This window comes from Hemitrygon akajei, chromosome 5 (genome assembly GCF_048418815.1).
Source record: "Hemitrygon akajei chromosome 5, sHemAka1.3, whole genome shotgun sequence".
Taxonomy (NCBI): Eukaryota; Metazoa; Chordata; class Chondrichthyes; order Myliobatiformes; family Dasyatidae; genus Hemitrygon; species Hemitrygon akajei.
Genome location: NC_133128.1, coordinates 159,595,022 through 159,612,118, shown reverse-complemented (window position 1 = coordinate 159,612,118; position 17,097 = coordinate 159,595,022). Strand labels below are relative to the sequence as shown.

The window sequence follows — 17,097 nt, the reverse complement described above, 5'->3', positions numbered from 1 at the left end:
CAATTGAGTAAGGTTTGGTTAGGGAAGGGTATGCATGACAATAGACAGAGCTGTTAAATAGAGTTTAAACACTATTTAGCTACGTTATGGTTGAATAGATGAGCTATTTCAATGGACTCAATGGTCTTCTCCTGTTTACATGCCTTTGTACTAAACTAACAGTCTCATATTAGTTAGTTATCTTCATTGTTCTAATCCTTGCACAGCATGTTGCCATTGCAATAAATGGCTAATTGTTTTTTTCTTTTTTCCAAATCTCTATATTTAAAAGGTTTGTACACAGAGGTGATGTGTAATGTGCCAGCTCGTACCTTTAAGTCTGGACGTTTTGTCCACCCAATCGCCAATGATAGCTCCCAGCAACAGGACTGACCCAGCCACGACCAAACCATACACCGCGGTCAGAAGCAGACTGTTGCCGTAAAGTTCCACCAGGAACACTGCCACAGCAAAGTGCCACATTCGATCTCCCTGTAACAAAGCACAGACCACAAACTGAAGTGCAATCCTTAGCAAATTAAGCATCTTAACCTGTTTCCAGTTAAAAGAATTTTAAATTTGATTAAGAATTAACATCTTTATCAATGACTTCAGGCTGAAGATGATCTGCAGGCCAGCAACTTGTTTAGTCCATATAACACTTTTTTTCGTAAGTGTTGATTGCTCAAAATTTTTCTGTGGTTACGATAGACCGCTTGAAGCCGAATGCAAATATAAGTTCAGACTACATGTATCACATAAGAATTTAGAGAAACAAGAAATTAACTTTTATTGAAAATAATGTGCTTAATTGCATAACAGTGCTGACACTATGCAGTAGTTCAACTAAGCTAAAATGCTTTGTTGATGATTTTCATTTGTCTCAGGTTTCTCACTTAAGTGTCCAACAATAATCAGCCAGCATTGATGGATTCCAGTTGCCCTGATACCATTTCTCCATGACCGCAATGTCCTGGTGAAACCTTTCACCATGCTCATCACTGGCAGTGCCAAGATTCACAGAGAAGAAGTTTAAATGGGAATGCAGAAAATGAATCTTTATTCACATATTGCACTGCATGGTTTTGTGTGCTTGAAACATGTTGTCGACCAGTTGCACGTAGTTTGGTTTGCTGCAGTTGCTAAGAAAATTTTCAACAACATCCTTGAGTGCCTTCCATGTGATTTTCACTGGTCCCACTAGAAGTTCTTCAAATTACCGGTCATTGATGACCTGTTTGATGGTTGGACCAACAAAAATGCCTTCCTTAATTTTGGCATTAGTTATTCTGGGAAACATCGGTCTCAAATATCAAATTCCTTCACTTTCCTTGTTCATCACTTTTCTTAAGCCCTAGTTTTATATGAAGAGGAGGCAAAACTACTTTTGTTGGCAACACAAGTGAATCTGCAGATGCTGGAAATAAATAAACACACAAAATGCTGGCAGAACTCAGCAGGCCAGACAGCATCTATGGGAGGAGGTAGTGACGACGTTTCGGGCCGAAACCCTTCGGGTCACTCATAAAAGTGGTTTATGAGTCTCACTTTTTTTGCCCTGGAACCAAATGTTTACAGAGTGGCCAATCCTTTTAAAGTAATGAGATTCTTTAGCACGGCTGTCCCATTCACAAATGAAACAATACTGCTTGGTGTATCCGAGCAGCGTTCCGAGTAACAGCACCACTACTTTCAGATCACCACAGATGTTCCAATTGTAGTTGCTGTACTGTTTGTGTTTCAAGAAGACACACAAATTTCGGTAGTTTTCTTTCATGTATACTGCACAGTCGATTGCTATTGAAGGGTGGATATTGCCATTGTGCAGAGGCACAGTTTTCAGGCTTAACACTGAAGGATCAATAAAAATACACCATTGTTGAGGGTCATGCTGGAAACACAAAGCACAGGCATGTCTGGACAAGATTGAAACCTTTTCAGCTTACAATGTGGCTAATGGACTTGAATTGTGAATTGAAATACCAAATATTCCAAAACAAACTGTGCACGATAGGAAAATTTCATAGTGATTTTTATGACCAGTAGCACAAAATCCATAAGATACACCCAAAAGTATTCAGGAAGCAAAATCTTTTTTATTCAGTGTAATCCGACAGCTACATCATCACTGACCATACATTGCCTGAGAAAATGAGGCCAGGTTATTGGCCGGTGTAATGGAAGAGTTGTACCTTCTAAACTCAGATTGGACTTCTAAGGGAATTGTCTGGACACGCCCCTGATGACTGCTCCTGTGGCTCCTCCCACAGACCCCTGTATAAAGGTGATGGAGGTCTGAGCCCGGCCTCTCAGTCTCCAGGATGTGGTACGGTGGTCACTCACTGCTCGTTCCTTCTTCCAGTCAATAAAAGCCGAGACCTCGCTTTTACGTCTCAGAGTGAGTTATTGATGGTGCATCAGGGAAATGATTCAAGAGAGTTCCTTTCAGCATTTCAGCATATTGAGTATTGGGTAAAATTAAGATTCTTTATCAGAAAATACATTTATTGGATTTATTACAATTCTTTTAAAAACTAACTTTTGAAACTAACGTGGCTCTAACCACGTTTACCATCTCTGCCTTATGCACAGCCAGTTGATTATAAATGGGTCAGACTGAGCACTGATGGAACGGAATCAATTATTGAATCACAATCTCACTGCTACAGTAAATCTTCTCAGGAACTGGTTTCCTACATGACTTCTGGAGCACAGCAAATATAAAAGTCTGGTTCCCAGAACTTTGGGTTACACCAGCAACCATTTTGTCAGCAGATCAATGATTTACTCTCACACTGTTGACATGTATAATCCTTCTTCGAAGTGTCAGCTTGATATAGCAGTACATAAGAATAGGGCTCTGTCATTTAACCTCTTGAGCAACACATGCAAAATGCTGGAGGATCCAGGTCTTGGCCCAAAACATCAACCGTTTACTCTTTTTCATAGATGCTGACTGACCTGCTGAGTTCCTCCAGCATTTTGGGTGTTTTACTTTGCATTTCCAGCATCTGCAAATTTTATCGTGTTTGTGATTTAAACTCTTGAATCTGTTCTGCCAACTCAATGAGATTTTGACAGATGTGCAATGCAATTCTAAACAGCTGCCTTTGTTCTGTATCCCTTAATACCTCTGGTGAACAAAAGTTTCATTTTAACAATGGAACAAAATGAAAAACTATTTGTATAATGAAGCTCCAGACTCTGGCCAAAAAAGTGCTTCTTAACTTTTCTCCTAATAGCTCTACATCTAATCCATAACAACTTCTCAAATCTATTAATGCACAGCATGTATTCATGAAAAGAGGCAATAGTTTATTCTGAAAGGCTAAACAATTACAGTAATCAATATACATGTTTGGTATTCAAGATCCTGTTACATATGGTGTCACAGTTCACTTGTCCAACTGCATATCCACACACATTACATAAAACAGTATATCCATTCATATAGATACATTTTTTCCATTTATCTAATGGAAACAGGAGTTTTGAACAGAACACATAAATTGCTGGAGGAATTCAGCAAGTCACACAGCATCAATGGAGTGGACTAAACAGTCAACATTTCAGGCCAAGACCCTTCATCAATAAGTCCTTAACTTCTAGCATCTGCAGAATCGCTTGTGTTTATGAAATGGGAGTTTTGTTTCTCTCCTTTTCCACATGATGTACAAGTATCAACTTACACACTTCACCAGATCTCTTTTTTAATTTAACAAGAGTAAATCCACTCCAGAAACAGTTTTCAGCATCTTTCTTCTTGCCAAATACTTTAACACTGCTTGGTTCTGAATCTGAAATAAGTTCAGGTTCTGTCCGACTAGCCTGGACCCAACTCAGAGACAACTTTATGACCATGAGATTCACCATCCAGACTTGAATGATCATTTGACCTTCATAAAGACTTGTTTTTGCAAACCTCTCTTATGATTGCTATCTCCTCCTTGTGAAGTCCTTGATCCCTGGAAAGCTGAGAATCCAAACAAGCTTATTTTGCCTGAAAATGCTTTTTTTCTGATTGGTATCACAGTGACATGTTTGACTTAACCAGTTTTTTGCAGCTGTGGAAGCAAAATTTCGTTGAACAAAGCTCAACTGTGTTCTCCGTTTCCTTACCAGAGTTTGGCAAGTGTACATTGTGGGGTAGTTTGCAGGGTTGTTCCGTACTTCAGCTAGAGATTGTCCAAGTGACGCTTCACGTTTAGTTTTGACTATCGCTCTACACTGGCTACTTGGGTGCTTTCTCATCTATTCTGAGTAACTTTTCAGCTGCTCCATTTAAAGCAGTTGATTTGAAGAAACATGACTGACTTATACTTGCTACATGACGTTTACAAGCAGAGTTATTGAAACTTAGGGTCATTGTCATGCACATACAGGTGTCCCCCGCTTTACGAATGTTCGCTTTACAAGTGTTCGCTTTACGCCACTTTGCTTTCACAAAAGACCTACATTAGTAACCTGTTTTCACATTAAAAAGAGGACTTTAGCTTTTACGACAGTTTTTCCCATATAAATTAATGGTTCTTCACTTTATGCCATTTCGGCTTAAGGAAGGTATCATAGGAACGCTATACCTTTGTAAAGGAGGGGGGGTGGACACCTGTATACTCATGGTACATCAACCAGTATGTTTCACTTCAACCCACTCTATGTGGGTATCATTTAGTATCAGGAAACTGTTACATTACTTTTTCACAAACACTCTCTGAAAGGGTATGGAATACCACGACCACTATTGCATTGATGTGTCTTTGTCAGCTTGTTCGTACAAATTTGATAAAAACACTGTATTTGCTTAACAATGATTTATGGTCACTTCCAAATAAGGCCTGTTTATAACAAATTCTTGCAATCGTTTTCATTCTGTTTTGTGTATAAAGTAGAATTTCCTGCACATCAGTTTTCCTCAGAGGAATGGATATTATCAGTCAATGACCCCACTTGACATACTCAAACTCACGCAGCAACTCATTGATGCAACACGAGTGAATCTGCAGATGCTGGAAATAAATAAAAACACAAAATGCTGGCAGAGCTCAGCAGGCCAGACAGCATCTGTGGGAGGAGGTAGTGACACTGTGTATCGTTTCAGAAATTGTTGGCAATAGTTCATTCCTGTTCCATCTTTTCAATGACAGCACATAGGCTTTTCAACCCTGCTTTTGAATTTTCTCTGTAATTTCAGACATGATCATTCTGAGGTCTTTGATTGGCCACCTTCAATGTACAGATCACACCTGCACTTCGAATACAAGAGTTCTCATCTGCAAATGCTCACCAATGTCTCAAGGCTGAGGAGTGCTGGGCTATGCACATCTCTACTCACGTCGTTCTAGAGGCGTGCAGTAAAGAGCATCACTGTCTTGCACGGAAGCCGCATCGTGGCAGACAGGAAGTTTCTACAATGGGTATTCAAAACTGTCCAATGCATCACTAGCGCCAGCCCACCCGCCATCAAGGACAGATATACAGAAAGGTGTTGGAAAAGGGCAAGTAACATCAAGGAGGTTCTCACCCACCCTGCTCATGGACTGTTTGTCCCACCAAGGAGGAGACAAAGCATCCACACCAGGACTACAAGACTCACAGTTATTTTAACAATAAGGCTGATCAACACTTCCACCCACTAACCCACCCCTCCACCACCACTACTTCATCATTTCCCATCAGTTACCTTACATACAGACACACGCATGCCTTGTGTTACTTTACGGACATACAATCAATGTACGGTATATAATCTATCTTAGGCATTTATATTTATTGTTTTTTTAATTATTGTCTTCTTTATTTTATTTTATTCTGTTTTTGTGCTGCACTGGATCCGGAGTAACAATTATATTGTTCTCCTATACTCTTGTGTACTGGAAATGACTTGAAACAATCTTGACAGAATTTAATTGCCTGGAGAATATTTTGGTAGAAGTGCCAAATTGCAACGTATCCAGTTCCAGTTATTACATTGTAGGAAGGAATTGATAGCACTACATTAGTAATAATGGAGAACTGTGAGGATTCCGCCATTAGTGGAGAATGATGCTTTGTGTTATGGCTGTATTTTTCTGAACTGGGATTTACTTGCATGTATAAAATAAGTAATTGTGTATGGAGTTATTTGGGTTACTTTCCACAACAGAGAGATCAAATAGCAGGAGCATAAGGTCTAAGTCAATGGCAGAGCAAATGAAAGGCAGCATTGTTGCTAGCTGGAGAGAAGATTGCAGGCCTAGTGTCCTGTTGCTGGGGGATAAAATTCAATGACACTATGAAAGTATTCACCCCACTCTCCCGGAAGTTTTCATGTTTTATAACATTGAATCACAGTGGTTTTAAATTTGGCTTTTATTGACTCTGATCAACAGGAAAAGATTCATGTCAAAGTGAAAACACATCTCTACAAAATGATCTAAATTAATTACAAATATAAAACACTAAATAATTGATTGCATAGGTATTCACCCCCTTCAAGTAGATGCAACTTTGGCAGCAATTACAGGCTTGAGTCCATGTGTATAGGCCTCTATCAGCTTTGCAGATCTGAACACCGCAATTTTTCCCCCATTCTTCTTTATAAAACTGCTAAAGCTTTGTCAGATTATATGGGGATTGTGAGTGAACAGCCTTTTTCCAAGTCCAACCACAAATTCGCAATTGGATTGAGGTCTGGACTCTGACTTGGCCACTCCAGGACAGTAACTTTATTGTTTTTGACCCATTTCTGTATAGCTTTGACTTTATGCTTGGGGTCATTATCTTGCTGGAAAACAATTCTTCTCCCGAGTCGCAGTTCTCTTGTAGACTGCATCAGGTTTTCCTCCAGGATTTCCTGTATTTTGTTGCATTCATTTTAGGCTTTACTTTCACAAGCTTTCCAGGGCCTGCTGCAGTGAAACATCCCAACAGCATGACAAAACCACCCCCATACTTTACGGTAGGGAATGTGTGTTTGGCTTATTTAGTCTGATGGCCAAAAAGCTCAATTTTGGTTTCATCAGGCCATAAAACTTTCTTCCAGCTGACTTCAGAGTCTCCCACATGCCTTCTGGCAAACTCTAGCTGAGATTTCATGTGAGTCTTTTTCCAACAGTGGCTTTCTCTTTGCCACTCTCCCATAAAGCTGCGACTGATGAAGCACACAGGCAACAGTTATTGTATGCACAGTCTCTCCCATCTCAGCCACTGACGCTTGTAACTCCTCCAGAGTTATCATAGGTCTCTTGGTGGCCTCCCTCACTAGTCCCCTTCTTGCATGGTCACTCAGTTTTTGAGGACAACCTGCTCTATGCAGATTTACAGCTGTGCCATTTTCTTTCCATTTCTTGACAATTGACTTAACTGTAATCCAAGGGATATTCAGTGACTTGGAAATGTTCTTGTATCCATCTCCTGACTTGTGCTTTTTGCAGAGTTGCTTGGAGTGTCCTGTTGTCTTCATGGTGTAGTTTTTGCCAGGATACTAACCTACCAGTAGTTGGACCTTCCAGATACCTGTGTATTTTTACTACAACCAATTGAAACAACTTGACTGCACACCGTGATCTCCATTTAACTAATTATGTGACTTCTAAAACTAATTGGCTGCACCAGTGATGATTTGTTGGGTCATATTAAAGGGGATGAACACTTAAGCAAACAATTTTGTTTTATTTTTGTAATTAATTTAGATCACTTTGTAGAGATCTATTTTCACTTTGACACAAAAAAAGTCTTTTTCTGTTGTTCAGTGTCAAAAAAGCCGAATTAAATCCACTGTAATTCAATGTTGTAAAACAATAAAACATGAAAACTTCCATGGGGTGTGAATACATCTTGTAGGCACTGTACATCCTAGGGTGTGCTGGGAAATATCATCAGTGATATAATCTGGGACCACGGGGTGTTTTGGGTCTTTCAACATCAGACACTCTCGCCCAGGCGACCCAGCCAGGGTTGATCAGCCGCTGGCTGGTATCCCAGCAGCATTGGTCTGCGGGTCACATCTCTTGATCCAAAGCCATCCGAAAGCTTCCTCAGCAGACTCTGTGATGGTCCTGATGACTCTTTTCTTAACAGCCCCTGTAATGCCAAGAAGAGATTCTGCACAGTGAGCAGCCAGCAAAACCTCTACATTATACCCTCCACGCCTATCTCTCGCACAGCTCTACCATCTCCTGATATTTGGATTTCTCGTGCTCAAATCCTCTTCAATCTGGTCTTCCTGAGGAACTGTCAGTTCCACCATTACCACCTGCTTCCAGGTTTCTGACAGCCTCAGGGATGATGATGCGATGAAGTCAGGGAACTTTAATTGCTTGCCAAGATTGACGTTCAGTTGCCATCAGATGCCATGGCCAGCAGGCCTGCTGGTGATCTGTACTGAGGATGTGGCTGGTCTCCAGCTTTGACAAAGGCTATTTCTTTGAGAAGTTAAAGGCTACACAGCCAGTCATGCATGTTACAAAATTAGATTTCCAAAAGTTATCATATAATAGATGAATGAAATTCAGAACATACAAATGAGCAGTAGAATATGTAAAGGATAGGAAACAGAGGACAGAGGTAATGCTATCTGTTATATTTTGTAACTACAAACTATTTGAAAGAAAAATACTGGAGTCAAGATGATGGTCTATACTTATTTTTACTTTAGTGAGGCACACACCTATGATGTAGTGGCATAATAACATTTACCATTCATGTACTTTTACATAAAACCTTTAATGAATTATATAAGCAAAGGAGTGCGCTCATTTCTATACACTGCAGGCAGGAAAAACATCCACGCTGTGTTTAGCCTACCAATTCTCCTCAGTTGATCATCTGATACTTTTAAACTCCAATTAGTACACGATAATCGTACATATTCTCTTCTCAAAGGACAACCCAGTCAATCTAATCTGAACACTCTTCTACCTCAGTGTAACCCTCTTTATGTTGAGAGCCCAGTACTCCGAGCAACTTCTCTGCAACCTCAGCAAAACTTCTGCTCCTTTGTACTCCAACCTCCTTGTAATTTAGACCATTTGTCTTCACAATCACCAAGGTAACTGCATGTTTACTTTCTGTTCTTTATGAACAAACACACATGAATTTTGTTTCCCAATCATTCGCCAGTATCTTATAATTTAATCTGCATTTTGTTTTTTCTTCCATTTTTCCTAGCACAATGGATAATCTGACATTTTCCATCAGTCACCTTCTAGCCCAATGATGACAATACTTTTTGCATCCTAATAGCTTACTTTTCCAATAAAGCATAATATTAGCAGAAAAACTAAGTGAGCTCCCTCTACTTTCATCTAAATTGCTACAGTGGAGGACTAAATAATATTCCATCTCTGGCAATCTGCCAAATTGATGTAGCGCTATGTAATCCTTTTCTTTGTTTTCTGATCTTTAACAAATCTCATATACAACCTTAAATAATACATCTTACTATATTATTTTTAGCCCTGGGACTTATTTTATATAAAATCCTTTGTTTGATAATCTTATTGAAAGCTTTTTGAAAATTCAGATACAACAAGTACCTTAACTCCCCTACTGCAAGCACCTTCGGAGAAGAAATGTGGAGTTGTTAAGGGACCAGGGTTCAGGATAGGTTTGCACCACTGAGACAGAAAAAGGATAATAGGGTGAAAGAACCATGGTTGCTCAGAGAGGTGAAACGTTTAGTCAAGAGGAAGAAGAAAGCATATTTAAGGTTCAGTAAACAAATAACAGGCAGAGATCTTGAGAATCTAAGTTAGGCAAGAAGGATCTTAAGAAGTAACTTGAAGGCTAGAAGGGGACATGAAAAGACCTCAGTAAGATTAAGAAAACCCCAACCCATTCTACGTGTACATGAAGAGCAGAAAGATAATTAAAGTGAGGGTAGAACTGCTCAGGGATGAAGAAGGTATGTGCCTGGAGGCAGAGGACGTAGGGAGGTTGTAAATGAATACTTTTCTTCAGTGTTCACCAGGGAAAGGGATCTTAACAATTGGAAGGTCAGCAAAGAACAGGCTAAAGTACTGGAACACGTTGAGGTTATGAAAGAGATAGTGTTGGAGCATCTGAAAAACATTAGGATAGGCAAGTCACCAGGGCCAGAAAAGATATACCTTGGGAAGTGAGGGAAGAGATTGCTGCAGCATTGATGATGATATATGCATCCTTCCTGGCCACATGAGTGGTTCCAGAGGATTGGAGGGTGCAAATGTTGTTCTGGGAATTATAAACCAATGACTCTTACATCATGGTGGGCAAACTATTGGAGAGGACTCTTGGTACCAGGATTTATGAGGATTTGGCAAAGTATAGCCTGATTAGGGATAGTCAAAGTGACTTTCTGAAGGGCAGGTTGTGCTTTTTGAGGAGTTGACAAAACAAATTGATGAAGGTAGAGCGGTGGATGTGGTGTAAATAGATTTTATAAGGGCTTTGACAAGCTTCCCCATACTACGTTCGTCCAGAAAGTCATGAGGCATGGGATCCATGGAGATTTGGCTGCATTATGCAGAATAGTCTTGCTCAAAGATGGGGTTGGTAGTAGATAGAAAATATTATGACTAGTGGTGTTCTGCATGATCTATTCTGAGGTCCCTGATCTTTGTAATTTTAATAATGGATTTGTATGAGGAAGTGAAAGGGTGTGTTAATAAGTTTGCAGATGGTACAAAGATCAGTGGTGCTTTGAATAGTATAGAAGGTTGTCATAGGTTACAACAAGATACAGGCAGAATGCAGCGTTGAGCAGAGAAATGGAAGATGGAGCTCGATCAGGAAAAGTACGAGGTGAATCACTTTGGAAGATTGAACCTGAAGGTGAAGTATAAGGTTGATAGCAGGATTCTTGGCAGTGTGTAGGTACAGAGAGATCTTGGGGTCCAAGTCCACAGATACCTCAAAAGGTACCACATAAGCTGACAAGGTGGTTAAGACAGTGTGTGGTTTGCTGGTCTTCATTATTTGGGGAATTAAGTTCAAGAGCTGTGAAGTTATTTTACAGCTCTGTAAAATTCTGGATACATCACAGTTAATTTCTGGTTGCCTCATTTAGACGAAGGTTGTGAAAGCTTTAGAGAGGGTTTAGAGGAGACTTACCAGTATGCTGTCTGGATTACACAGCATGTCATCTGAGGAAAGCTTGAGCGAGCTAGGGCTTTCCTCTTTGCACTGACGGGATGAGAGGTGACTTGATAGAGTTGTATAAGAATATGGGAGGCATAGATAGAGTGGATAGTGAACAGCTTTTTCCCAGGGTGGCAATGGCCAATACCAGGGGACATGCATTTAGCAAGAATTTAGAGGAAGCTTTATTGTTTTTATGGATAATTGATGGCGCCTGAAACACACTGACAGGGGTGCTGGTAGAGGTTGCTAATATAGGGACATTTAAGTGACTCTTAAATAGACACATGGATGTAAGAAAAATGTAGTGTTATGGGCTGTATAGCAAGGAAGGTTGATCTCGGAGTACATTTATATAATTTAGCACAACATTGAAGACCAAAGGGTATGTACTATGCTGTAATATTCTATGACCTATGTTCAAAAATAATTTTCTCTTCATAAAACAATGATGGCTGTTGAGGACTTTCATAATGATTATTTTAAAGGCACTGCAGCCACAACCATGCAACACAAACAGTTCTTGTTACCATAATTCAAAGTGATAAAGGGTGAACACAGTTTCTATCAAGTTGATGCAGGCATGATAAGGTTACACTTGTAAAAAAGTAAAACTTTTTGAGTATCTTAACTTGAAGAGAGAAGGTTTTGTGCTGACCACTTGGGTTGACGAAGAGTATAGATTTCTACTTGTGTGGAAGAACCAAACTGAATGTGATCAATATAGAATAGGACCAAGAAGTACAGCAGGGAGCTCAGAGGGAACCTATCTACTCATGGAGAGTTAAGAACATGGAACTCACTTTCCCAAAGAGTGCTTGAGGTGAACAGTACAACTGCACTTACAAGGAATCTAAATAAGCATATGATGGAGAAGAGAATTAATAGTTGAATGCCAACTAATTATGTGAGTGAGAAAGGGAACAATCATAAACAATGGCGATGGCTGAGTCAACCTGTCTGTACTACAATTTTCAGTAACACAGAGGGTTAATTGGTCAAAGTAAATGGCCCGATGATTAGGCTAGCATTAAATAGGTGGGTCACTGGACAGTGTAGCTCGTTCAGCCAGAAGAGTCAGTTCCACGCTGTGTCTCAAAATAAATAAGAAAATCAAGCTACATCATCTTCACATTTATCAAGAAATGTGAATTGACTTTTTTTTAACGTAAATTCTGTGAGAGTAAGTTTCATTCCATATCTCAAATTTAAGAATAGTGATTTGTGAATTCAGTAAATGTGAATAACACTGGGTTTGCCTATATTTAGGACAGCTAAATACTTATACCATTATTTTAAATACACCATGATTACAGGTATCAAAACTATGCAAAATATTGAATCATCTCACTTCATAATGACAGTCAAAAATAGACATTCTTCAGAATTGCACTTTGCAGAATTACGCATTTTTGTTTCCAGTGAAGAGTAGTAATCAGGTATTCTGGAAGCTATCCCTCACTACAGATATGCAACACAGATCAGCAATAATTATTCAGCTGAAGTGAACCAGAAAACTGGAGATGTACTGTCAGTTTTGGGGAACAGTTTTACAGATGGGCAACACTACAAATCAAAAGTGATATATCCATAGCACTCTTGGATCTCAACCAGCTTGAACTATACTCAAATGAATTTAAAGTCTAAAACAAGTTCCACCAAACATAAGTAATTGCGAAATCTCTGAGAGTCCAATTAGCTGCAAAGCAGAATTGTGCTGATTAATGCTTTAAGCAAAGTACTACTATATAGTTTTCTGGGAGAAAGGAGAAAGATGTGCAAACTATTCCAATAGAATCAAAAGCTTTTTTTTTCTAGCTCTGCAAGGGCAGTTGTATTCTGTATAATGTGCTTGTGGCGTAGAAAAATCGTTTTTTCTCAAGCACCACTAAACCATCTCCTGGTAACTAAACAGGCAAAAAGGAGCTGTGCCAAACAGCTAGAAGATTAGATTTTCAGCAAAACTAGGAACTGCAAAGCAGAATCGGGATAAAAAATGAAAAATATGCAGGGGCATAAAGGCAAGCAGGTTTCCACAAATAAATTATATTCAAGCATCAATTCAAAAGTATTTGGAATAAAGAGGAAGAAGATAAAACTGGGACTAGTTAGCATAAAGTGAAAGGCAATCATGAGAAAAATTCTGATGTGCTTTACCATACAGAGTTAGATTTAAATACATATTTTGCCCCAGTTGCAGATAGAAAAATCATACAATAACTTGATGTTACTTGATTCAACAAAACAACATGAAGTTTTTCCTTTCTTCAGGATTTTTCAAAGTTCTTCACTGTCAATAAATTACCTTTGGAATGTCGCAACAAGTTGCTCTTTATTTCCATACAGCAACCAACTTATGCACTGTCAGGCTCTACAAACAGCAATAAAATAAAAAGCCAATTCATATTATTTTGGATATGCTGGCTGAATGAGGTATGTTGCCAAACAGCAAGGAAACATTGCTCTTTTTTTGAATGGTATTATGTGCTACATTCAGCTGAACAAATAACTTCAATTTAATATTCCATCCATATTAAACAATTGGATCAAAAATACATTACTCCTCAGTGGTACAACGAAATGTCAGCTGAGATTATATACTCAAGTGTTGGAGTATGCTACCAACTACTATAATGAGCTTCGAGTTCCAATGTTGATTTAGAGGTAAGAGTAAACCATTTGATACTGAATGGTAGAAATTAAGATGATAAAAAGGAAAACATATTGGCTTTAATATTCTTGTGTACAAACGTTTGTACTTAACATGAAACAATTGGCTGAAATTTCTCACTATCTATAGACATATGCCTTGGACATAAATCTAAATAAATTAGCTTGTCAAAACAAAATTTCTTACTGACTACTCATTCAGAGGCCATTTCCTCATAAAGTTTTTTCCTGATTAATCCCAACATTCTAACTTAGACTTGTGGATCCCTGAACAATTCAAATGTTTAAAAATTCATTTTGCAAACTTCACACACTTGTATGAGGACATCAGGTTTAACCAGCAAAACATTGCCCAGCCTACAATCTGGTCTAAGGATCACAGGAAGTCATGTGGTCTGCTGAATCTGTACTGGCCTTCTCGAGAACAATTCTATGACTCCCAGTGCGTTTCTGCTTCCCTGTCATCTGGAAGCTAATTTCTGACAAGCAGTTATTTAGCTCCCTTTTAAAACCCTCACTGATTCTTGTTCAGAAAACCCTAACAGCAATGTTCAAAAGATCTCATGCTTCCATTCAAGCTGATATTTGATGAATGAGGAATTTTTCTTCTTTAGAACTGAACATTTCAACTGATCTTATCAAACATTTCTGAAGGTCAACTGATTAATACCTGAAGCTTGAAATAAGTCAGCACTATGTGAACATAGTAGAAAAGTCAGCATCCTCTGATGGACTAAACTGTGATTTTGTGGATTTCACCCAAATGAGGCATTAGCTGCTCATTCACTCACATGCTGTTTTGGAAGAGAGGGAATAGGCAGAGCTACACCACATAGGGTGGGGAGGGTGTAACTCCACGGGTTCAGGTCAATGACTGTCAGAGCACAGAAAAATAATGAGTATGGTCGAGTGTCTGCATAGCTGACAAGAAGTTGGCCGGCCTTGTTCCCAGGTTCAGAATCAGGACCTTACCAAGTGTGAGAGAGAACAAAACGGCACCACTACACTGCTCCATATTATTTTTGTCATTCCTACTCACACTCCAGTGCTTAGTAGTTGACGGGTGAGGTGGACTTTGGCAGGTTCACAACATGGACCATAAAGTCATACCATTACATGCAAGCAGTTTTTGAGCCAAGCGTGAAAAGGGCCTTTTGTCTTGCTCTCAGTAGTACACATGTCCACTAATTCTAGAAGCTATTAATAAAATGTCAGTGATAGCTTTTACCCAATTTTGCCCATCTTGTCCGCAAATTAGCTGCAATTTTCGAAGTTTAGGTCCAATCTTATAAATGAGGACTTTCTCCCTTCACCAACCACTTACAGAAAATTTTCAGACTGCTTCCAAAAGAAACCTACTACCATTTCATAGGAAGCTTCACACCGATGAAAATTCATACCGTTGCATGGCTGAGGACTGGCAGGTGAATCCTGAGCCTCACTGACCAGATCTCATCTGAAGGAAGCAAATCAGAATTAAACAAGAGCCTGGGCTTTACAGCCCAACTTACCCATGAAGACAGTCCGTGACACAGATAAATAAGAAATCTGGTGGTCTTGAAGTAACCAACAAAAGAGGCTGTCATATGAAGAACAAAGATAAAAGTTACTTTAAAATGAAATCAAATAAACACAAATTATGTATCCCCAATTAAATATTGAGGCTCATCGTCTGAATAGATTAAATAGTCTTAAGTATCACAACTAAATTCAGGTGTAAAAGTGCCCAAATGATGTCAGCAACTTACCACAGCACCCCTTCTTCCTCGACCCTTTTCCCGGTTTTTCCATGTTTGAACGTAGTTTTATTTTTCCCTGACAGGTTATTTTCCGTTTGTTTGCTACTGTAAATTGTTTAATCGTTTTCACTAAAACGTCGAAAATTGTCCCTGAACAAAAAGAAGTCTCAAAAATGAAGCTCCGCCAGTGTTCTGCTATTTGTGTTTTCAGACTTAGCTAGCACTGTAGCTGAAGTCTGAAGAGTCGCCGTTAGAATAAGACGATAGGTTTACACCGCGCCACTTTCATCGGACCAGCCGCACGTCCCGGCTCCCGAATCCCAAACGTTCACATCATTCGGGAGTTTTGTCAGCCTTGATCAAAGGTGTTTCCTGGGGAGGGAGTCCGACCCCGTGACGTGATCCGGTGCAGAAAGTCCGGCTTTGCGACGTCTGCGAACTCGGAGCCCGAGCAGCGAGCGACGTGAACTGAAAACACACTCGAGCTCCTCCTCCAGCTCGCTTCCGCTTCTGAACGCGGCGAGGCTGTGTCACGCAGAGTAAACGTTCCTGTCACTCTTCGTTGCGGTTTTCCTTTCAGAGCACCCAAGAGTAATCCGTAACCCCATCGCTTGTGAGCGAAATCGTCTGTGAAATATGCGATGGGAACATCAGATAGTGTACGATACATAAAGACTCGAATGAGCACCCGGATTGTTACTAAGTATAGGAGCTACGTCCTATGTATAAGGCAAATGCAAGATCTAGAAGTCGGGTTGTTTCCCTAGATTCAGAGCTGTTTCTGTCCCAGGCCAGTCGGAGATCACCTCCTAAACCCAATACTCTTGCACCACCCCAAGGACATAGGTCATAGATTTATCGGAACACCATCACTTGCAGGTTCTTCGCCCTTTCTTCCTTCAGTCTGGGTCGAGGTCCTGGATTTCCCTAGCTGGGGTATTCACATGTTCTTCTGTGTTGCTGTTTAGTAAAGCAACTAATAAGGTATCAAAAACAAGAGGGTGTGGTGTAAGTTGAGAGGCTGGGGACGAGAAGTTCACCTGAAGGGTAAGATGTTTTTTGGTTGCTACCTGCCAGCAAAGGAGATCCGTGGAAATAGAGGCAATCGCTACTCCGAAGAGGCATTTAGATGGATACTTAAACAGGCAAGGCTTAGTGAGATATGGTCCTAAAATGGGCAAAAAAAAAGTCAGCACAGACGTGGTGGGCTGTAGGACCTGTTTTGATGTGGTTCAATTCTGTATGTCTCTATCGCTGGAAGCATAGAGTTAACTAAATATCCTTTACTGAAGGTGAATAACATTAAGCTTTCAGCAGTGCAATAATGTGTCAAAAGTTGTTCCATGCAGTGCACATAATTATTACAGAGTAGGTCAATATCAGGTGAAACTCTGGACTTTGGTGGTGTTGGGTTAGCATTGGATGTCATTTTACTAATGGACCAATATATTTAAATTCACATTTTTTAAGCTGTTATAGAGTATGGTAATGAATTTCCCAGTGAATCCATTAAGTTTAAAGGGAGGAGGGGAAATAAGTGTGTGGGAAACAGAGCCCCAGTGAACTGAAAGGGAGGGTGAGAACCAGGGTCCCATTTAGGGGTGAGTGTAAA

The 17,097-nt window shown here is 39.7% G+C and overlaps 1 protein-coding gene across 1 annotated transcript in view; it reads right to left on the bottom strand.

The window, feature by feature from the left end:
• The window catches only part of slc40a1 (solute carrier family 40 member 1), a 44,688-nt gene extending 28,698 nt beyond the window's left edge, over nucleotides 1-15,990 (bottom strand). The window contains exons 1-3 of the mRNA XM_073047005.1: nucleotides 15,495-15,990; nucleotides 15,258-15,325; nucleotides 312-471 (exon numbers count right to left, since the gene is read on the bottom strand). Coding sequence (XP_072903106.1) covers nucleotides 312-471; nucleotides 15,258-15,325; nucleotides 15,495-15,537 — 271 coding nt within the window. The 5' untranslated portion in view covers nucleotides 15,538-15,990. The remainder of the gene's footprint in view (nucleotides 1-311; nucleotides 472-15,257; nucleotides 15,326-15,494) is intronic.
• Between the last annotated feature and the right edge of the window lie 1,107 nt (nucleotides 15,991-17,097).